The 22,921-nt window shown below is 48.8% G+C and overlaps 1 protein-coding gene across 1 annotated transcript in view; it reads left to right on the top strand.

Moving 5' to 3' along the window:
• The window catches only part of CAPN5 (calpain 5), a 63,731-nt gene extending 44,169 nt beyond the window's left edge, over nucleotides 1–19,562 (top strand). Inside the window, exons 4-13 of the mRNA XM_065632841.1 lie at nucleotides 5,964–6,172; nucleotides 6,603–6,795; nucleotides 7,358–7,551; nucleotides 8,285–8,362; nucleotides 9,252–9,447; nucleotides 10,347–10,469; nucleotides 11,205–11,401; nucleotides 12,384–12,505; nucleotides 15,666–15,802; nucleotides 16,265–19,562. Of these exons, the coding sequence (XP_065488913.1) occupies nucleotides 5,964–6,172; nucleotides 6,603–6,795; nucleotides 7,358–7,551; nucleotides 8,285–8,362; nucleotides 9,252–9,447; nucleotides 10,347–10,469; nucleotides 11,205–11,401; nucleotides 12,384–12,505; nucleotides 15,666–15,802; nucleotides 16,265–16,447 (1,632 nt within the window). The 3' untranslated portion in view covers nucleotides 16,448–19,562. The remainder of the gene's footprint in view (nucleotides 1–5,963; nucleotides 6,173–6,602; nucleotides 6,796–7,357; nucleotides 7,552–8,284; nucleotides 8,363–9,251; nucleotides 9,448–10,346; nucleotides 10,470–11,204; nucleotides 11,402–12,383; nucleotides 12,506–15,665; nucleotides 15,803–16,264) is intronic.
• The last annotated feature ends 3,359 nt before the right edge of the window (nucleotides 19,563–22,921 follow it).

Below are 22,921 nucleotides of genomic sequence, written 5' to 3'. Positions count from 1 at the left end.
TGGAGCCCCCCAGCCCTGTGAAATATTCCCCATACGTGTTGTCCTCTGTCCGAATGATGGGAAGGAGTGGGCCATGAGCTTGCTGCTGTATTTGCCTAGAATATAATACTGCATGCTTGCAAATTCAGCAGGGATTCACCAGGTCTGACCTGTGCAGCATCTTGCTGGCTTAGAAATAAGAGGCTGACCTAAGCCCTCCAACTGTGCTAACTGCGTACCAAAGGCCTGATGGAAAAATAAGAAGTTGCCATGCTAGAAACAGGAGGGACAACCTGGAGAGAGCCCTGGCTTCCAGTTTCCATCCTAGCTATTAAAAAGGGAGGGCTTGTTTGCAATGGGGTGCTTCTCCTTGAAAGGATACTGAGCGCTTGCAGGCTGCAGTGACTCCCGCTGCAACGGTGGCTGCTTGGTGTCCCTGAAGACCGGCCCCATGGAGGATCACCTTGCCATGAAGCTGAAGCACGTTTGGACATGCCGTCTTCTGCAAACCCACTGGACAAACTGGTGCAGGGAGGTTGGACCGCTCTTTTCCTGACAGCTGTCACTGTTTCTTGCTGGGGTCACTGTGGGGAGGTGTACTCCAGCAAGATGCTCACCTTGTGCTGCTTGGAGGTTGTTGGTCCTGAGGTGGGTTGGAGCAGGCGTGCATGTGTGTGCAGAGCTGGGCGAGTGAGCCGGCAGCTCGGAGCAGGCTGTAGGTCTGAGCCAGCATTGCGTCCCCTGCAGCAAAAACGATTTGTGCATTGTTGCGACCTTAAAGCACCCACTGATATATTTACTCTGAAGCATCTGTAGACAGTCACGAGGCTGCAGAGCACTTTGCAAACCACAGAGCAGGAACCTGCTGCTCTCCCCAAAAAGCAGTGTCTCCTATCCTCTACAAATGCTGAGGCAGGGAGCACTGTCTGGGTGACCACGGGAGCAGAGAGGAGAGATGGTACCTTTGCAAGTTTAGGAGCAGGAGGATGTTTCGTGCCTGGCTTGCCCCGTGACTGTGAATAAACTACTAACTTTGGACATTCTCTTTTCCTGCACCAAAAAGTGGAGAGGACTTTGGTGAAGCTACTTGAGGTCCACAGATGGAAATGTCCTTTGAAAGAGTCCAGTATTATTACAATTGGTCCTTTGCTAAGATTGCACCTAAATGTGGGTGAGCACTCCTCAAGGTACAACGTGAGATCTGCCTGAGATGTGTAAGGAGAGGGCAGTGATGGGAAAGCTAGGACAAGGTGACTTTTTACCCATGCCCTGCTAACTTGCGTGGACCACCCCCACAAGATGTCCAACCTTGTTGGACTCCCCACAAGAGTCCAACCTCTTCTTCAAAGCCTCCAGAGATGCAGAATCCATGTGCCACCCAGCACAACAATTGTGTATAAAATGAAATGCACATGCTCTACCAGGCAGAGAGGAGAAGGAAAGCAAGAAGATCAGCTACTGGCTGGAGAGATAATAGGGGCTTTGAGTCTTGCCCACAACCAAAGCTCAACAGCCACCAAATCATACAGACGTGTCATGAGCATTGTTGGAGAAGTTGATGTTTTTGTTTAAACCCTAAGAAATACCGGGCTCGGTGAGGAGACATAAAAGTGGATGCATCCTAGCTTGGCCATAGCATGGACCCACTGTGGGCCAAACCCACTTCTAGGGTTCTAGAAGACTTTCCCATAGGAGACCTCTCCTTGTAGAAACATAGAATCGCAGAATAGTTTGGGTTGGAAGGGACCTTCAAAGCTCATCCAGTCCCATCCCTGCCATGAGCAGGGACATCTGCACCAGCTCAGGTTGCTCAGAGCCCCATCCAGCCTAGCCTGGGATGTCTCCAGGGATGGGGCATCCACCACCTCTCTGGGCATATTTGTATCATACATCCCACATTAGACCTGATAACGGGAGCCGCTGCCAACATCCAAAGGGGTTTTTGCATGCCAGGTCTCACAATATGCCATTGCTACATTGCTGGTTGCTGGGGTAGAGTTCTTGCTGCAGATACCTCACTGGGAATTGATGTACCAGAGTAAATAAAAGCCTAGTCAACAGGGTTTCCCTTAAGGACTGAGGCTGTGCGTGTTTTCTTCATGCTCTTTTTGGAAGCTGCCCCAATCCTGCACAGTGTAAATCAGCACCCACCAATTTTCAGGTCCCTGTTGGTGTTTTTGAGCACCTTTTTCTCCTGTAAAAAGTAAAATGAACATTTGCCTTCTTTTCTCTTGGCGTGAAAGGCTTAATGAAGCATTTAGCAGTTTGTGTCATTTGGGGAGGGGTTTGAAGCTGGGCAGAGGAGGGGAAATGATCTTTGGGCAGATCCTCAAGTGGATCCTTCTTTCCATCAGAGCTGGGGGTGGGAGGTGAATGGGGCAGCGTGATCTTTCTCTGCTGCAGGGCAGATGAGCCTCTTTATACTAGTCACTGAAAATCTCCCTATGCAGTTTCAGCGTCCCATAAAAGCTTTGAGATACAACACTCCATCCCATCTTTCAGGGGAATTTCATCCTGGTTTGGTTCGGCATATTGACACAGCTGGGTCCCTCTCTCCCCTTTCTGTTCTCAACTGAAGAGCCCCTGCTTGGCAGAATCAGCATCTACCAATTCCCACTTCTAATTGGGAACATTTCTTCAGGGTCATGTGTGCTTTTTATCTTAATTAACCACTCCTAAGAAAAAAGAGAAAAACCCTAAACCAGCTTAGGGAAATATTACAAATTAGATCTGGAACCTGGTATTTCTGGGCTTCCAATTTACGTGTCTCTGAACCCTCTCACTGTAAATTTGTCCCACTAAAGGGTGTTACAGTTCCAGGTTTAGGAGCTCCTAAGCAAAAGCAGCACAGTTGGGTGAATGGAGAGATCTGGTCTCCACAGTTGGGTGAATGGAGAGATCTGGTCTCCACTGCCTCAGCATCACACAGCCAAGTTGAGTTCAGGACTCAGTGGGATGGGTGGTCCATGACGTGCTCTCCAGCATCCACTGAGGAGGGATGAAGATGTCTGAGGAGGTTTCCTGGGAGTGAGTGGGAGCTGTAGACCTCAGTCTCATGCTGGTCTCCTGGAGGTATCTGGGCTCCAGCTACAGCTGGGGTTTGTAGGTGTGCCCCAGGTTAATCCTTTAGGTAATACACAACGTCAGGTCAAAAGCAAGGGTTGTGCTGTATGCCTTGAAGTGTGATATCCTGATAGGCACTGTATCCAGAGCTGTCACCTCTCCCCTACAACCAGGAGAGTCACAGATACCTTGACCAGGGGGTGAAGCAACTGGAGAGATCCTTGGCCTGGGTGGGATGCTGTGATGTGGGAGGACCTGGTTGGGGGGGAAGCTGATGTTTGAGCTCACACCTTGCTCTTCGACAGGTTGAGGGTAGTTTGGGCTCTGGAGATGGGGTTCCTCTCATTTCCCCTTGAGTCATTGTAGAAACACGACCAGTCCTTGCTCCTGGATCCTGCTCTGCATTAAGGCTGACCACTTCTGCTATCTTCATAGAATGACAGAAATGTCCTGGGTTGGAAGGGACCCACAAGGATCATCGAGTCCAACTCCTGTCCCTGCACAGGACAACCCCACAGGTCACACCATGTGTCTGAGGACGTTGTCCAGTCTCTTCTTGAACCCTGTCAGGTTGGGGCCGTGACACCTCTCTGGGGAGCATGTTCTAGTGTCCAGCACTCTCTGGGTGAATAACCTTTTCCTCATGTCCAACCTAAACCTCCTCTGGCACATCTTCCTGCTATTCCCTTGGGTCCTTCGATGGTGTTTTCAGAGCTGTCCCCAAATGAAGGGTCAGAGGAGGATGGTGGGGGACCAATATCTTCTGCCACCACTGACAGCAATGGCAAGTCTCTGAACCAGCCAGCTGGAAGCTGTCGCTACCAACTCTGTCTGACAAGCTGCCTCTAATCAATGCTATAATCATTTCTAAGCCCACATTAATAGTGAGTTGATTAGCACACTAGTCCTCTATGACAATTCATTAGGATGAGCTCCAGTTGGGAGGGAATCGATGGGGACTGATGGAGGGCTGTCTGACCTTCCTTGGCGCCGTCCCAAAGGAAGTCTGGGGCATCGTTGTTAGCACTCCTGGAAAATGCCAAACCCTCCAAGAGCGGCTCTTTTTCACAGCTCTGTCTGCTCTATTCCTATTGATCCAGACAACTCAAGAGACCAAGTGAGCTTGCGGGGCTGATGGCATCATTAATATTTCAGTGCAGGCACAATAAAAGCCCTGAGCTAGATCATTGTGGGTAGCTAAGGGAGTTGGAGGGATCTCCAGAGAGAGGGGGTTCTCTGCAGGGTTATTGTTTAATGACAGCAGCTGAAAAAAAGGCACAAGACTCCAGGGCACAGTGCAGGGGGTCTCACCATAGCCTGAGGCTTCCTAAAGAGCCTGTTCCAATGTGATGTAGCTGAGTTCTGTCCTATCCCACCCCAACTCTCACAGCTGTCTCCACAGGACAGTGATTATTTCATGTATTGGAACATGGGCCTACTGGGGTTTTTCCTTGCTTAGGTCATGATGCTTTGCGAGCAGGTAAGTAAAGAAGAAAAGGCGTGGACAGTTGGTCATGTTACTGCAGCTGAATCAGTCAATACTTGTCAACTATCAACAACATTAAATATAGAATCATAGAATCATGGAATGATTTGGGTTGGAAGGGACCTTCAAAGCTCATCCAGTGCCACCCCTGCCATGAGCAGGGACATCTGCACCAGCTCAGGTTGCTCAGAGCCCCGTCCAGCCTGGCCTGGGATGTCTCCAGGGATGGTTCATCCACCACCTCTCTGGGCAACCTGGGCCAGTGTCTCACCACCCTCAGTGTCAAAAATTTCTTCCTCATGTCTGTCCTGAATCTCCCCTCTTTCAGTTTAAAACCATCACCCCTTGTCTTATCATAACAGGCCCTGCTCAAAAGTCTGTCCCCATTTTTCTTACAGGCCCCTTTTAAGAACTGAAAGGCTGCAATAAGGTCTCCCTGGAGCCTTCTCCGGCCTCACAGCCCACCATGGCCATGAAGTAAAACCATGCTGCCTTCACTCTCAACAAAAACTAAGCTGTGGTGGGACAGTTTCTTGCTGTGTGCCTCTATGACCTTGCTCTAAATAAAATGCAGATCCTCCTAGTTGTAGCATCTGTGCATGGCTGTGCCCATTTCTGTCCCAACAGTTGGGTAGATTTTCCATCCAGAGCAAAGCTAGTGGTGCCCACAGCCATGAAGGCCTATAGACTTTGGTAGTTACCCTTTGCTTGTGCCTTGTCCTACTGGCAGTGCAGATGGCAGTGACACCAAACCCGCACTCCCTCAGTCCCTCAACTGCTCCAGAGTTTCTTCTACCCCAGGCCCTCTTTTCCTTCTCCTAGCAGGTTGCCTCCCTGTGCTTGCTTGAATGGGTATGGTAGCTCTTGACAGGGAAGAACAGAGAACTTATGAGTTTGGGGATCTCACTTTTCACACTTTTATTTAGCAGAGTAGATGTACATGGAGTGTCCAGTCCCTGTTTATTACCCCCAGGTAGATGAAGACAACATTTGCTTTTGAGCCAGTCAAGTCACACCAGAGTCAAATAAGAGGATCAAAGAAGGTGCGCTTTCTTAGTGGTACCCTACTGACACTAAAAGAAACAAGACGTGATCATAAAAATAACCACCCCTGGTCACACTAAGGAATCTTCTGCTCCAATGGCCTGTCTATAGCAGTAGATGGCAGCAGATGCCCAGGGTAGAATTATAAAAAAGAGGACAAGGATCTTTGACTCCATCTTCCAAGGCACAATGAAGTATAAACTATTCTAGTACACGTTAATCTGTCTGCTTTGGAGGAACCAGGTCCAAAATCTGTCTCCAACAGGCTGTAACAAGTCTATCCCCATCATATTCTTCCTTGTCTTTGATATTGTCTGCATTAGTTCCAGGATGAGAGTCAAACCCAGCAAAAAAGGGACCAACCTGGGTGCATGTGTCTTCTGTCTCACAGGTCATCCCGGACTGGAAGGAGCAGGAGTGGAACCCTGAGAAACCTGAGAGCTACGTGGGGATCTTCCACTTCCAGTTCTGGCGTTTCGGTCAGTGGCTGGATGTGGTGATAGATGACCGCCTGCCCACGCTCCACAACCAGCTCATTTACTGCCACTCCAACTCCAGGAATGAGTTCTGGTGTGCCTTGGTGGAGAAGGCTTATGCCAAGTAGGTACCAATGCAGTTGTAGAACAAACTGGGGCGTGGGCACCCTGTTTTTCCTCTCCGTTCATTCAACAGTTGGTTTGTACCAGTGGAAACAAGAGCTTTTGTGGAGTGTAGTAGAACTTTTCTCAACAGACAGAAACTATAAGAAAAAAACCCCTTCTCTAGCCTTAATTTACCCTCAGAGCAAAATATCCTCCAACTCTATGTTTAAGTAACATCTATCTTAGGGATTTCAAGTTCCCTTTACTTTGTCCTATTACAACAAGAGTGCTCCAGGCAGCATGGGTCTTATTTTTTCACCACAGTTTGCTGTCCTCACCCACTGAAAGTTTTATTACAAATCTGTTTTCCAGGCTGCCCTAAGAACTGTCCCAGACCTCTTAATATGTCAAGCCGGTGTTGTTGTGCCATCCCTGTCACCCTCTTTCAGGTTGTCAGGCTGTTATGAGGCCCTGGATGGAGGTAACACAGCTGATGCCCTGGTAGATTTTACTGGTGGAGTCTCTGAACCTATCGACCTGACCGAAGGGGACTACATCACTGATGAAGCCAAACGAAACGTCCTCTTCGAGCGCGTGTTGAAGGTGCACAACCGGGGAGGCCTCATCAGCTGCTCCATCAAAGTAAGTGACGTTGCCTGTATGGTCACGGTGTCATGAGAATAGGCATTTTAGGATGCAGTCATCTTACACTGTTGGAGATTTCTAAATTAGATCAGACGAATTATGGCCAAGTGCTCCTACTTCTTCCCGTGAACAACAAAGAAAGTCAAGCCTGGATGCCAAATCTCCTTATTCCTCATTGCTCTGTCCAAGAGCCCAGGTTCATCCCACCACCCCTTAAATCTCAGGAGAGGATTCACTTCCAGAGAAAGGTGTTTTGGTGTCTGCATGTGAATGTCTCTACAAACACTGGGTGCCAGACATCCCAGGTAGGATGAGCTTCTTTGGTTCACAGTATGAGAGCTCAGAGACCTCATGCAGCAGATGAAAACCAGGAACGAACTAGCACCTAAAATGGCATCTGATATATCTCCTAAGGCAACTGGGTCTCTCCCTGAGCATTGGTGCTCTCCTTTTCAGCTCAGAGAAACCTGAAGGGAAACCTGAGCTCTCTTTTTTCCCAGTCCCTGCAAAGACGGTCACATCACCCTGGTACAAGCACTGTTTGTGTCCCCTTGCCCAGGCCACATCGGCAGCTGACATGGAGGCCCGCCTGGCCTGTGGGCTGGTGAAGGGCCACGCATATGCGGTGACGGACGTGCGGAAGGTCCGCCTGGGCCACGGCCTGCTGTCCTTCTTCAAGTCGGAGAAGCTGGACATGATCCGCATGCGCAACCCATGGGGCGAGCGGGAGTGGAACGGCCCTTGGAGCGACACGTGAGTTAGGATGGGCAGCAGCAGCATCACTTTTGGTGGGAAAAGATGGGTTGGAGTAAGCCTTGAGTATGAGGCAATTTGGCTAGAACCACACCTATAAGATAATATTGCATGGGCAGTTGTGAGATGCTGCTTCAACCCATGTCCTAAACCTACTGTTTCACTAGGGTAGATTCATTCTTTTCCTTGGAGTCCCTGGAGGATAGCAGGAGGTTGGCTGAGCCTGGCAGACCTTCTCATTAAGTCTCTGGTGGGTGTTATGGAGAAATAACCAGCATGTTCACACTAGTGAAGGATGGTTATAGCTCACCTTCCCACTCCCACTCTTGTTCCAGGAAAAATAGCACCCAACAGAATCAACGTCTGCCACCCCTGACTGTTGTGGTGTCTGTGGATGGGATGAAGAACCAAGGGCTGGTGTAACCAGATTCTTTTGCCAGAGTCCATCCTGTTATTTTCACTGATAGGGTTGTGATTGTACTGGCCAAACAAAATCTTGCCAAGCTAGATTCAGCTCCCCTGGTAAAGAAGGAAGTTGAAGCTCCAAGCCATGCTCCATTCTCCCCATGTTTGGAAGACGACCTAACCACTAGGGCAGTGAGGGCACTGGTTGCATGGCTGGAGCTTTATACAGGCCTTGTGCCCTGGACAGATCTTGTCGAGGCCAAGTAGCCTCTTGATTTCTTGTGTGTCCCCTTGCCTTCACAGTAATGATCCTGTACTCTTCCCACAGCTCTGAGGAGTGGCAGAAAGTGAGTAAAAGTGAGAGAGAGAAGATGGGGATGACGGTGGAAGACGACGGAGAGTTCTGGTGAGTCCCTCCTGAGATCGTCACCACAGGCCGTGCCCACAGAGTCCTCCCACCCCATGAAGTATGTGAATCATTTCCACGCATACAGCTATCCAGAGCAAACAGCCTTCTAAGCCCTAGGATATTTAGCAAAGCCTCCTCTTTGAGCCCATGGCTATTAGCTTTGGGTGGCCATGACCCTAGGATTACAAGGGTCCAAACCATTTCACCAGGGTGCTGGGAACCTGTTATGAATGTGCTGAACTTAACAGCCCTAGCAGGTGTGTTTCAATACAGCATAGAATCAAATAATCGTAGAATAGTTTGGGTTGAAAGGACCTTCAAAGCTCACCTAGTCCAGCCCCCTGCCATGAGCAGGGACATCTTCACCCAGATCAGGTTGCTCAGACCCCCATCCCTGTGTGTGGAGGAAGGGCCACGACTCTGCCTCTCTCACTCCAAAACACAGAGCTCTGTTGTTTAAATTGAAGAAAAAATATTTACTGCATGCATGGAAAAAGGTATCTCCATGTCTTTTGTTATTCATCAGCCACCAGAGGCTACCCACAGGTGATCAAGAAAACTCCTGCAGTGTACCGTTCAGGAGAATCGTAGAATTATAGAATGTCCCGAGTTGGAAGGGACCCACAAGGATCATTGAGTCCAACTCCTGTCCCTGCACAGGACAACCCCACAGTTCACACCATGTGTCTGAGGAGGTTGTCCAGTCTCTTCTTGAACACTGTCAGGTTTGGGGCTGTGACACCTCCCTGGGGAGCCTGTTCCAGTGTCCAGCACCCTCTGGGTGAAGAACCTTTTCCTAATGTCCAACCTAAACCTCCCCTGGCACATCTTCCTGCCATTCCATGAATTAAGCAGCATAACTCAGCTCTGTCCTTTACTGACTTAGGATGACCTTTGAAGATTTCTGCAAATACTTCACGGACATCATCAAGTGTCGTCTCATCAATACATCCTACCTGAGCATCCACAAGACCTGGGAGGAGGCAGTGCTACGTGGGGCATGGACCAGAAACAGTGACCCCTTGAAGAACCGCTGTGGAGGCTGCATCAACCACAAGGACACCTTTTTGCAGAACCCCCAAGTGAGTCATGGAGCAGAGAATCTTCTGGAGCCTTTACATGTGCTTCCAAGTGTTTAAATTTCAGACAGGGACCTAGAAGGACAAAACGGTTGTGTCAACCATATCCCTCTTATCAGGGAAACTGTATCTAAGTGTAGATCACCTTGGCACAAGCAAACTGCCAGCCATGCCGCAGGGTAGCAGGGTTAGCTGGTGCCAAACAGGGCTAGGAATCATTTCCAACAATTTAGATGTCTGATCAAATTCCAATTCCTTTGCCCAAACCTTGGCACTGCTAAATTTACCAGGACAGATGTAGTCTGTAGGGCCATTTCCTTCTATAACAGCTTGGCCATCAGAAAAGGCTCTGCTCTGAAGTTCATCTCCTGGAACAAGCTCTTCTGCCCTGTTCTGCTCTGAGCTGGGATTCTCAGTAGCACTGAGACAAGTTCTTGTGAGTCTTTCATCTAACAAGCAGGTGAAGGATGGTCAGTTCCATTGCAGGAGTTGTCATTAATGATGTGGGAGAGTTGAGCTCTGTATTAGCCTTCACTTTAGATCTCTGTGAACATCAGTTCCTCCTTCTATGCCTCGTAGGAGGACTTGTGGCAGACTGCAAGGGGTGAAAGTCTCTGGAATGAGACTACGTCTAGACTCCTTGGATTCTGCTGAGCAATTCAAAGACTGAATTTGCCAGTCTTTTTCTAAGATGAGCCAAAAAGGTCTCTGACTTGGCAAGATGATGCCAGTTCCCAAATGGAGTGGGTATGGGCTCTCAGTACTGGTACTGAAGCCAGGTCATCCCTGCAGTAAGGCAGATGAGGAGAAGCTGAGGTTAACTCTACTGTGTGTCCACCCCCACCCATACCCAGTGACCCTGTCTTAGTAGTTGTCCCTTACATTCCTCCTTTTGCTTCTAGTACGTGTTTGATGTGACGAAGGCAGAAGATGAAGTGCTGATCTCCATACAGCAGAAGCCAAAAAGGACCAGTCGCAAAGAAGGCAAAGGAGAGAACTTGGCCATAGGCTTTGATATCCATAAGGTAGACCATGGACCCTGCATGTTGGCCTGAGTCCCCCTGTGAATTTGTTAGTGGTGGAGGGGTACATCAGTCCTGCATGAGCATTGGTGTTGTTCATTTAATCATAGAATCACAGAATGTCCTGAGTTGAACAGCACCCACAAGGATCATCAAGTCCAACTCCTGTCCCTGCACAGTTCACACCATGTGTCTGAGGACGTTGTCCAGTCTCTTCTTGAACACTGTCAGGCTTGGGGCCGTGACACCTCCCTGGGGAGCCTGTTCCAGTGTCCAGCCCCCTCTGGGTGAAGAACCTTTTCCTAATGTCCAACCTGACCCTCCCCTGGCACATCTTCCTGACATTCCCTTGGGTTCTGTTGTCGGTTGCGTTCAGCACAATCTAACCCCATCTAGACATGATGAGAGATTTCAGAGATGAACAGTGACAGCATGGACCTTGCTGAAAGCCATGGTTGGTGTGTTGTCTCTGAATGCTGAAATCCAGTAGACTGATTCCTGTGTGTTCCTTGCTGGGCTCTCCATGTCAAGCTGGGATACAGCAGATAATGAGTCCCTGAGCCAACAGAGTTGAGAGAGCCATGTCCATACTTGTTTTCCAGTTGGGATAATTTTGCTGGTTCTCTTAACACCAGCTCTCCCAGCACTGTGGGATCAGTCCTTGCCTCCCAAGGTGGATACCAACACGTTGTCCCTCAGTGTTGTCCTGCTGACCATCCTGCTGTGGTCCTTGCCCAGGTGGAGCTGAACAGGAACTACCGGATGCACACCCTGCAGCAGAAGGTGGCCAGCTCCATCTACATCAACTCCCGCAGTGTCTTCCTGAGGACAGACCTGAAGGAAGGCCGCTACGTCATCATCCCCACCACTTTTGACCCCGGTCATGTAGGAGAGTTCCTTCTCAGGATTTTCACGGATGTGCCTTCAGATTGCCGGTAAGGAGAAAGAGCAGTGATGAGGAGGAGCTGGTTGTTTGGAGAGGGCCCTGTGCTTTAGATATGTGGTTTTCCTGACCGAATTGGTCATAGCCTTGTCTGGAGCTGGTATTTCGCTATTTTTCAGGGGTGGCCAAGAGACAGGGCATCTTTACAGATCTTACCACAGTGTCACGGAGGCACTTTAGAAGTCAATTCAGGCAGGCAACAAGCTCCAAACAGACTTTATTCTAACCAGAATTGCTGAACAGAAACCACCTACAAACAGGATTTATCCAAAATTATTCAGCACTTCGATAACATTATACAACACAGGTTCAGATACCAGTTAGGAGTTCCATTACTACACAACCAACTCAAATTTCAAGGGGATCAGAACCCAAAACTCTAGAGTGATGGTTTCAAAACATGTATCTTCCCACTCTGTGTCAAAGTGAGGACTCTCAAGGGTACCCAGGTCACTTACCAGGTCAGTAAGTTGTCTCAGTCCCCGGGGAACATTCCTTAGATGGCCAAACTAAGGAGGAGAGTCTTCAACTGCATACCTGCTGCTCCAAGGAACACCAACTCAATGGGGGTCTCCAGAGGGCTGCTTTTATATCCTAGTTGAATCTGAGCTGTGTTCACTTATGGTGGTTGTCCAGAAACTTCTCTCAACCAAGGTGTCTCATTGGCCAAAGGCCCTGTCTGTTGACCAAGGGGTGTATGCGTGACCATAGTGGCCCATGAGCTCAGAAGTTTCTGTTGCTTTTGGGCAGCGGGTTGGGGGAATGCATCTGCCACACACACACGTGTAGAGAAATTCCCACTCTGCCTCTAGGCATGACATGGAAGAGCATCCCAAACCCAGGTTGAGGATATCAGAGTGGGGAGCAGAGTCTGACAGTGCACAGTCCTTCCATCCTGCTAGAGCAATCTCTCTGGCCTGCCCATGGGGTAAGGCTGGGCACCTCTCAAAGCCCATGTGTGTTTTTCCCTGCAGAGAGCTGACGCTGGATGAGCCACCACACACCTGCTGGAGTGGGATGTGTGGTTACCCACAAGTGGTGTCCCAGATCCATGTCCTTGCCGCGGCTGGGCTCAAGAATCAGGACTCCCAAGCAGGTACTGGGCTTTCCCTGCCTGTCATCTACTCCTGAAGGAGTTGGAAGGTGGATTTTTCAGTGGGAAAAGGGGGAGCTGGTTTCATGAGGTGAGAGGTTGCTGGGATTTGTTATGTCCTCAGATATTTTTTTCAGTGAACATGCCTGATTCAGACACCAGGGGAGGAAAAAGCCCATGGAGAATCAAACTCACTTCTTGCTGCGGACATGGTCTGGGAGATGTTATATTTAGACTGTTGTCTAAGATCCTTGGGACATCCTCCCAAAACTTCCTCAAAGCCCTTAGCAGTGGTCCTGTAACCATCCAGGCTTTCATCCTGAGTATGAGCAGCTGTAAAAGTCAGGAATCGTATTAAAGGCTTTTTAGTAGGAAGGACAGAGAAACACTGGAACAGGCTGATGTGTTAGGGTAGTCTTCCTCACCAGAGGCTGGATGAATGTCTGTCAGTAGAGGGTGGGTCAAACTTAGCTCATTTTGGGGTGATGTGGATTAAGGACCTCTCGCTCTATTTCCTGTAAGCCCTGCTCCGTGCTTGGCTTCTAGGAGCCTTCTGAGACGACCTCAGTCACCATGAGCACAGTGCAATGTGTGTCTCCCTCCTTGGTCCTCTGAAGGTTCATCTTCATGGTCCTACCATGCTCTGATGCAACTTTGGTGCCCAACACTTCTCTTGCATGAAAGACAGCAGCAGCACCACCCCTCACCATGTCCTGCACCCTTGCAGAAGTTTATGGAAAGAGCCCCATGTTCAGTCCTCCTGGGACATCTGGACCAAGAAACCCAGGGGTCATGATGACTTGTAGTGGGAGATTGTTGAAGTAAGAATCAAAGTCTAGAGGTTGCGATTAGAGAAGTGAATGCCTTTCCAGCATGGGAGCAGCCCAGGTCCTAGCCTTTCTCCCCCATTTCCTGAGCCAAAGATGTGTGTTGAAGGTGGCAAGGTTTAGCCAGACACTTACAAGACAAATTTAAAGTATAAAAATAAAAAACTTAAAATTTTAAAATCTAAATTTTAAACTTAAATAAAATATTTGTATTCTTTTTTTCACCTAGGCATTATTTTCAGGGCTGCATATCACTAGAGCCCTGAAAGTAATGAGCAGGATCCTTCTTTAGGAAAAGGACTAGCCCAATTTGCTTATTTATCACGTGCCACAAAGAGGGTTTTCTATCCTGTCTGGCGTTTGGGGAGGAAATTCTACCCTAGGTAGGCTGTTTTTCCTTGGATTACCCACAACAGCTCAGTGTATCTGCAAGGAAATCTGTAGCCAGAAATCTCTGAACTGTTCAGAGAAACAAGGAGATTTATCTTTCCTTCAGACATATATGTGGATTCTGGAGCCATAAAACATTTTTTCAGCAAAAGGCCACTGGAAATGGCTTTTGCCAGCTGTTTTCCTGCTGTTCAGCTCCCACCATCAACAGCCCGTATATCTGGTGCTTTCCAGTGCAATGGCATCCCTTGTATCTCTCACTCCAGGCCTTTCACACTACTTTGGAAATAGTGATTTACAAACAGGAATTTGGCTCTGGCTGATGGAATACGAGGATTTAATAGGACATCCCAAAAGACAAGGCTTTGTTGTTGGAAAAACAGCTGTGAAATCCAGCAGTTGTATCTCGCCAGGGGAGCCAGGTTCTTCCAAACAGAAAGCTAGCAAGGAGGTGGTCTGGCAATCAAAGACGTGGTTCCTAAATCCCTGGCCCTCAAAGGGGGTGGTTTGTTCCTTCTCATTTCCACATTTCCCTTGAACAAGAAAACTCATCCACCTGGTCTGTTGTTTCCATCATTGCCACTAAAGCCAAGAAAATGCATTCTGGCAGTTAAATTTCCGTTGAAATAGCTCATTCTCTACCGAAATTCCCAAAACGAACACTGTTTCATAAGGGGAAAATGTTCGCTGACAAGGGACTCTTTCCCTCTCTTGGAAGCTCAGGTACTGTCCAGCTGTGGGCTGGTAGTCTGTGAATTTAGTGACTTTACTCTCCATCTTTGTGTCCTGCTTGTTCCCCATGACGGTCTTGTTCCAGCTGGGATATTACAATTACTTTCCTTTCCCACTTTCTCCTCCACTTCCCACTCCTTACCCCTGGTTGCCCCTCAGTGCTCAATCTTTCTCGTCTCCACGTCTCTCGCTCCCATCCGTGATCTTTTTTGATATTTTGATCTTCTCCCTGAATTGTTACCCATAGCGAATTCTCTTAAGAACCATCTTCACCTCTTTAAAAGCCTTTTATTTCCATCCCAAGGCTCCCCATTCTGTTACTGGCTCCTCATCAAACCTCCCCAGTGACCAAATGGTCTCATCTTTGGATCTCAACAACTAGCACATCTTGGCACTTAATTTTGGCTTGGCATTATGCCATCTCTTATCACTCTGATCACCCAGCATTTTTCTTACTCCGCCATTAGTCTTTCTACTGACACCCCTGCAGCATTTGATTCTCACTCAATCTAGGAGGAATTTAAGGTGTGACAATGATTTGTGCGTAGGGGTGAAAAGCACAGTCCCTGCTAAGGTAGCTAGTTATCACCTTAGACCAAAACCAAGATTGTCATGGCTGGGAAGTATATGAGCTTTATTTCTCCCTGCTTTCAGTGGAGCAAATCCTGAAAGGGGGAGGTGAGCAGGTCCGTGTCCTCCATGACAGATCTATCTCAAAGGCCAAGAGGTCCAATGAGGGTGGTAAAGTACTGGAACAGATTGACCAGAGAGGTGGTAGATGTTCCATCCTGGAAGTATTCAAGGCCAGGCTGGATGGAGCTCTGAGCAACCTGATCTGGGTGGAGATGTCCCTGCTCATGTCAGGGGTGGCACTGGATGAGCTTTGAAGGTCCCTTCCAACCCAAACTACTCCATGATTCTATGATTTGGAGTGGTGAAGGAGAATCTATATAGAATGTATGGTTGAGGAAGAGGTGGCCATTTTGTGGCAGTCCATCACCACCTGCTGCTCAGGGACAATGTCACCTTAGAAGTAAGCCTGAGCCCACCAGCTAAGCTTCATGGACTTCATCAGGAGTGCAATGAACTCTTTGGCAGATATCCATTTCCTCTGGTGGGGTATGGAGGGAAAGCGCTGCATGACACCCCTGGAAAAGGGCTCTGAGGTCTTATAGGAGCTACAACAAAGCAAAACTTCCCTTTTCTCTCCACAGGAGCTGACCCTTATGTGATCATAAAGTGTGAAGGGCAAAAGGTCCAATCTCCAGTGAAGAAGAACACAGTGTCTCCAGAATTTGACATAAAAGGACTCTTCTACCGCAAGAAGCCAGGAAAACCCATCATTGTTCAGGTACCCAGTAGGCAAGCAGTGAGCTGAGGGATGGAGACCCTCTCTCACTTGGACCCCATCACCTGCTCTCTCCTCACACTGTCCAAAGCAGGTCTGTTCCCCAAGGCTGAGCATCATCAATTCACGTAGCTCAACCACTCACCACTGCAGCTGAGCTGTTAGGACTGGTGAATACATGTCCTTCACCCCTCTCAGTTACAGAGTGAACCCTCCCAACACCTCAACAACATCTGCTCCAGCTCTGGAAGTGTTCAAAGCCAGGCTGGATGGGGCTTTGAGCAACCTGGTCTAGTGGAAGGTGTCCCTGCCCATGGTAGGGAGGTTGGAACTAGATGGTCTTTAAGGTCCCTTCCAGCCCAAACCATTCTATGACAATGACTAAACCCCTTCTCCTCCCCAGTGCATGAAGGTTGGCTGTATCCCTCAAAGAGCTGCTATCGTGTCTGGTTTTTTTTCCCCCAGATCTGGAACCACAACTTAATAAGTGACGAGTTCTTGGGCCAAGTGGTGCTCAAGGGGGATCCCAGCGACCGGCAGTCAGTGCACACCCTGCACCTCCAGGACAAGGGCAACAGGAGATCAAACGATCTCCCTGGAACCATCGCTGTGAGGCTGCTCAGCAGTAACATCCTCACCAACGTCTGAGTACTGAAGGACTCTTCTTCTGGTGCCACATATGTGTATATATACATGCACACATACATACATATACATACACACACAGCGCCTACCTACCATCTGCAAAGCGTATAGGAACCACGCATGCATTCCACTCAAAGGAGCCAATCTCGTGTGTTCAATGTTAAAAAACGGTGCCTTTTTGGGGAACCACAACGATCCTTCCGCTGGCGTCCTCTGCAGCCCCCGTCGCCACCGTGTGCCCCGTGGGATCGCTGCGGCCACGCCGTGTGTCCTGACAGCCAGAGCACGACGCCCTGATGCTGTTTGTTTACATGGGGGCTGGCACGCACGTGCCACCAACACACGCCTGTAGCCACCGCGGTCCCACCAGCCGCTTCAATGCATCTTCAATGTGTCTGCTTGGTTTTTAGAGTAGCGTGCATGGAGTCGTCTCCCGCGAAACTGCCGTTTAACCGCTTCGCTGTGGAGGCACCTCAGCAAAGGAGAAGTGGAAAAATAGATTGAGGCCTTTTGGATGTTTTCTGGGTATGGATTTGCATGCTGCAACTGGAAGGAAAATGCACCAAGGCAGTCTCAAATCCCCAATCCACGGGGGCAACGAGACTAATGGCTCCATCATTTTAGGGACAAGCTGTCTTCTTCTGAGTCTTGTTCAACCTCATGCAACTCTGAAGGATACATAGAAGCCAACAACTGTGGTGGGACAACTGTTCTCTGGGGTCAAGTTCTTGAATCGGTCTGGACTCAGCTCCTGCGTGTGCCTCTCGAACTGCCGTGGTGCCTGCTGTCCCCATGTCTTCATGCAGTCCCCATCCCAAGAGCTCACCCCTGTAGCTGGGGTGGGTTTTCTGCTGGGGCCGTTCAGTGCGTAGATCAGAGGAGATCAGTTCCTCTGAAGGTCAAAGCGTCAGGTCCAAGGGATGGGGAGCTTTACTCAATGGGCTCCATCTTTACTGCTGCATACAGTGCGCCATTTCTCAGTGCCTCGCTTTCCCAAATTCTTAAAAAAAAAAAAAAAAAGTAGGATTTTAGCTCGTGCTAGAGGAGAGAAGAGGAGCACGGCTCTCAGTGCAGCCTGAAAATGCTGGGAATATTTTATTCATACCAGTGTCCATCTCTCAACATTAATTTTCAGTCTCCTGGGCTGGAGGATGAATTGCACAGTGCTGGAGCCAGACTCACAAGCACAACCCAAACACATCCTCAGGGCCATGTCCAGGGCCAGGATCTGCTCCCATTTGCCACCAAGACAGAGTTTATCTCCCTCACTCCACTGGGTGGCAGAATCCAGCTTCTTATAAACCATCCCAGATAAACCAAACAACAAACCCTTGTCTGGACTCTCAGCAGTGTTATCAGGGCATGTTTTAAAACATTTTTTATTCTGCTGTTGTTTAGGTTGGGTTTTTTTGTTTGTTGTTTTGCTGTGGTTTGTTTGTTTGTTTGTTTTTAAATTCACGTGCCTTTAAAAATTGTGCAAGTGAAGGGATTTTTCTGTCAGGTTTTCTAATAAGCAAATCTTTTGCAGTTGCCTGCATGCAAGTGGAAATGAATACATATGGTGTCATCTTGGCAAATTTTGACCTGAGCAGAGTCCTCTGCCTTCAAGGACAGGTGAAGAGGAAAACCTTATTTTGCCATAGCAAGTAGGGTTTCTGCTTGCCCTACTAAATGCTCATGTTTGTGCTGCAAGTCTGTATTCTTTTTTAAAGGCTCTAAAGATCTGCTAAATCTATCCTGTGGTAAGATGTTCCCCAAAGTCACATGAACTGCCAGCTCAATTCCTGGCGCATCCAGAAACTTACGATATAACTTCATCAATTTTTACAGGCTGTTGTTCGTCCTTCATTATTTTCAGAGTTTACCTCCTGTGGTTATGAATTGGGATTTTGATCAAATTGCTTATTTTCTTAGGTCTTGTTTTCCAAGGCTTAGAGTCAAGCAGTATCCCACGGGATGCTCTTTCCTGGTCCCAATTATTCCTGGCTTGCACTGAGCACCCTCCAGCTCCTGGTGCCTTCACTGGGACCTCGCTTAGTTCAGCATCTTGCAGAACTGGCTCAGATTGGCTCCTAGTTTGGTAAAGCGACATTTTGACCCCAAGTTCAAAGCAAATCATTGAATTTGGGCAGACTGATTCAGAGATTATTTTATTCTGGTTTTGCTCATGGGACTCATCACTGAAAATAAGAGGGAGCAGCATTGTGGGGCCAGAAGGCACGATTTATGTCTTAGGAGAAGATCTTATAGGGTTATGTTCAGAGTGGTATGTGAGAGGGAGTGTAAAGCCCAACGATACCTCGCCTGGCAGAGAAAAGAACTCTTTAGTAAGGGAGAAGTTCACAGGAACATCACAGGAGCTTTGAACCATGCTCGTCAGATGGGGGTAGCCAGCCTGCCTGCATTAGCCTTGTTTTGTGGGGAAATCAGGCTACCGAGAGATTCAGCAAACAAGCACCATTTGGCCAGGATTCTTCCTACCTACCTACTTACCTTCCTTCCTACCTGAGAGAATCAAGCCATAATGAGAGGAAAAGCAGCTTTTTAATAGCTTCTTTTTTAAAAAAAAAAAAATCATCATACTGTATCAGGACCAAAATGTCTTAATATTGGTAATACTTGTCTTTAAAAAAATTACTTTCGAAAAATTATAGCAGAAGCATTCTTCCCTCTACATTTCAAATGGAACAACAAAAATTACCTTTGTTCTTTTTTTTGGTTTTGTTTTCTTTGTAGAGCAGGTGGGGGAGGGCAGTTATTGAAATGCCATTCCTAATGTTGATGCCTTTTGTCTTCGAATGAAGTAAACAGAAATATTCAGGGGTTTCTTTGTTTTTTGTTTTTTTTTTTTTTTGTCTGAGGGGAGGGTATGTCTGATAAGCACTTTCCAGTCACCTCCAGGTCGTGTAGGACAGATCTCTGATTTATTTTCCATTTCTTTTGTTAATCATTTCAATGGTTGCAAGTAGCCTGCCGTTGGATTTTGTGAAAATCCTTTTCTTTTTGACGTCTGCATGGCAAAAACAGGCTACGACTTCATCTCCAAAGGCAGTGATATGTCATGCTGCACAAGATCAGAGAGTGGTCTGAACAGAAAGCCAACGTTGTACAGCTGTAAACCTCCTATAAATAAATTGTGTATATTTTATTCAGACTCCCTGCCTTTCCACAGCTGTGTTCTTCCAGAATGCTTTCGATGGGCACAAGGTGGCTCTGCAGAGCCTTTTTAATTTGCTTGATTCACTAAACTCCATTCTAGTCATTTTTTCTGCGGACTTTGAGACCAAGGCAATCTGCATGAAGGCTTTATGCAAGGTTACATCCATGTTCACTGGGAAAAGCCTCAGAGGGAAAGGGTAACCTGTTCTGGCTGTAAAACCTTTGCATCCTGTGCCTCAGAGTCACCACCATGCAGGGAACTTGGGTTTTTGAGCCTCACCTGACTCAGAAAAAGCTCTGCAGATTGCTTAAAAATAAAATTAAAAAAAAAAATCATGAGCAGAGCAACAGGATGATGTGATTTTTGGATGGCTCTCCCTCAAAGAATAAACCTGCAGATTGCGTGTTGCGAGCATTTGAAAAGCGAAAAGCCTGTCCCTGCCCATGGGAGCCTCCAGTCTTGCTGCTGTAACAAACACACCACCCCAAAGTGGGTGACATCTGAAAAAAGCCTTTTTGTTGTGGGATGGGAGTACCTATCCAGATCATCCTGCTCCTCTGATTGTCCCCTGGGACAAAGTGTGTCACCAAACACCCTAGATAGAGAAAAGAGCAATCTACTCCTCTGCGTCCATCACTGAAACGGCTTGCAAGGACCATTCTTTGGGGGGAAGCCTCACAAGCATCTCAACCTCATGAACATCCTGATACTCTCCTGAGCAGTAGACACGGCTGAGCCCCGATGGGGCTGTGGTACCTGTTGTTGGAGATAGCACAGGAGCTCTGAGGTAGACCAGGTGGCTTCACCAAGTCCTGCCTTGTGCACATTCAGAAAAAAAGGTCTATGCAAGCCTGGGATAAGCCAGAAATCATCCTGTAGGCATGGACATCATGCTTCTCCACCAGCACCCACATCTCATTTTTGCTGGTACTGGGGTGGTGGTTTTGAAAGTGGAGGTTGCTTTGCAGCCCTGCCTGTCCGTATGCTGGTGGTTCACATCGACATGTGGGCTGGCAACATGGGCAGGGACGCTGGAATTGGTGTGGGACCCCCAGTGCACCAGTGTGGAGATGTGGGGAGCTTGTGGATGTTCAGAGACCAGCAGCAGGTCATGGAGTGGTGCACAGCTCCAGGCAGGATCCAGTCCAGGCTCTCCAAGGGTCCTGCAGCACCTCATCCCTCCAGCGCTGCCATCTGCCAGGGATTTCTGCAAACTAACTAGCTAAGCTGATACTTCAGAGTCTCCTTTTGACCTGCAAGAGCATCTTCATGGAGGAACAGACATCCTACCATGGTTGCAAAATGACGCTTGAATATTTCTCCTTGGCCTTGAGTCCCCTACAGCCCATGGCTTCCCATCCTGATGCCCATATACATTACCCCCATATGGATATGAGCTTCCTGCTGCTCAAAAGGACCAGGGATTACTAGCAAGAAGGGCTACAGAGGTAGCAGGGCTTTCGGCAAGGAGATGGGTTCATTGCCTGTCCCTCAGAGCTGATCAGGTGCTACCACATCCTTAACCAATGTCCCAGGTATTAAATACCAAGAGATTAACCCGTGACCCACAGCCATGACAGCCGAGCAGGAGTCATCCAAAGGTTCCTTGCACTCTTCGAATCCCACCTCCAAACTCAATGATGCAGGCAGAGGAGCATGTCCAGCCCTGTGGCCCTGGCAGAGCCTCCTTCACTGCCTTCCCACACAACCATGGGACATACTGGGCACAAGAAAAGGTTGTCCAAGGCTGGACCTTTTCCAGGCACATCGGATGCGGTCCAGAGCCAAGCAAACACCGGGCACTGCCAATATCTGCCCTCGCATCCACAGAAACCACATTGGCAGAGTGAACAGGGCTTGAGTGAAACTGGGCATGGCCCCAGGTGGTCATAAATCATCTCTCTTGAGCTTCAAGTCAACAAAATCTATTCATAGCTGGTTCCCATGCGAGGGCTGGGCAGCCGCGGGAAGTTTTGAAGGGCTGGGGAAGGGACAGGGTGGCTGTGCGGTGACTTCTCCCACATTTTGAGCAGACTTCCTGGAGTGGCTTTGGAGGAAGAAGGTTCCATCTTTTGCTTCCTACTTCTGCAGTGTCACCAAAAAAATTCAGCCATCCTGGTCCCCAGGAGGGTCCAAGTCCCCTTTTTCCAAAGTGGGGCTTGGAAATGCGTTGTGTGGTAACATTATGAATAAAAAGGTGTGTTTTACACCATTCACTAGCTAAAACGCCATGCTTTATAGCTGTGCAAGAAACCTCAGTGATGTTTCACAGCACAATCAAAAACCAACCCCACCTATCTCAGCAGGAAGGAGAAAAGACACCGGCCCAGATTTGGGCAGGGAGTCACCAGGTCTGAGTTAAGCTTCTAGGCAAAACCTCAGCTCTGAATTTCCGGGTCCTCAAGTGTTTTTCTCTCCCAGTTTCCACATTTACAAGCGCGGGCTGGTGCATGCCAACCAGAATGACCGTCAGCTCTTGGCCCCATCCCACAGGACCTCATCGTGTTCCCTTGCACACCGTTGAGACCTCTCTGCATGGGGCAGAGGGATCTTCCCAGCCATTCCTTTGCCCAAGAAACCATGAGAACTCTGCACAAAGATGACTTGAAAATGCAGCTTAACTCATAGCAGGGCACTTCATGGGGAGGGGGTCCACAGGAGCCACAGAAATGATCTGAAGCTGGAACAGCTCTGCTGGGAGGACAGGCTGAGAGAGTTGGGGGGAGACCTTATTGTGGCCTTTCTGTACTTAAAAGGGGCTGATAAGAAAGATGGGGACAGACTTTTGAGCAGGGGCTGTTGCGACAGAACAAGGGGTGATGGTTTTCGACTAAAGGAAGGGAAACTCAGGCCAGATGTGAGGAAGAATTTTTTTACACTGAGAGTGGTGAGAGCCTGTCCCAGGTTGGCCAGAGAGGTGGTGGATGCCCCATCCCTGGAGACATCCCAGGCCAGGCTGGACAGGGCTCTGAGCAACCTGAGCTGGTGCAGATGTCCCTGCTCATGGCAGGGGGGGCACTGGATGCGCTTTGAAGGTCCCTTCCAACCCAAATTAGTCTCTGATTCTATAATTCTATAGTCTGGGGCAGACCCCAGGGATGCAGAAGGGTGCATCTTTGGGGTGTGGGGATGCCTGGGGACCGCGGTGTCCCCCGGCTGGAGGTATCACTCTCACACACCCCCACACCCCCCCCCCCACACCAGGGGCTGGCTGTTTCCCGGCTCCTCCCCCGCTAAGAGGCTCAGGGACGGGCAGGGCAGGCGCTGCCCTCGCTCGGTGCCGGAGGCAGCGGCGGCTCCGCGCCGGGCACCTGCGC

The sequence above is a fragment of the Caloenas nicobarica genome, chromosome 1 (assembly GCF_036013445.1).
Source record: "Caloenas nicobarica isolate bCalNic1 chromosome 1, bCalNic1.hap1, whole genome shotgun sequence".
NCBI classification, from domain to species: Eukaryota; Metazoa; Chordata; class Aves; order Columbiformes; family Columbidae; genus Caloenas; species Caloenas nicobarica.
The sequence above is the reverse complement of the archived record's forward strand: the minus strand, read 5'-3'. Positions and strand labels throughout refer to the sequence as shown.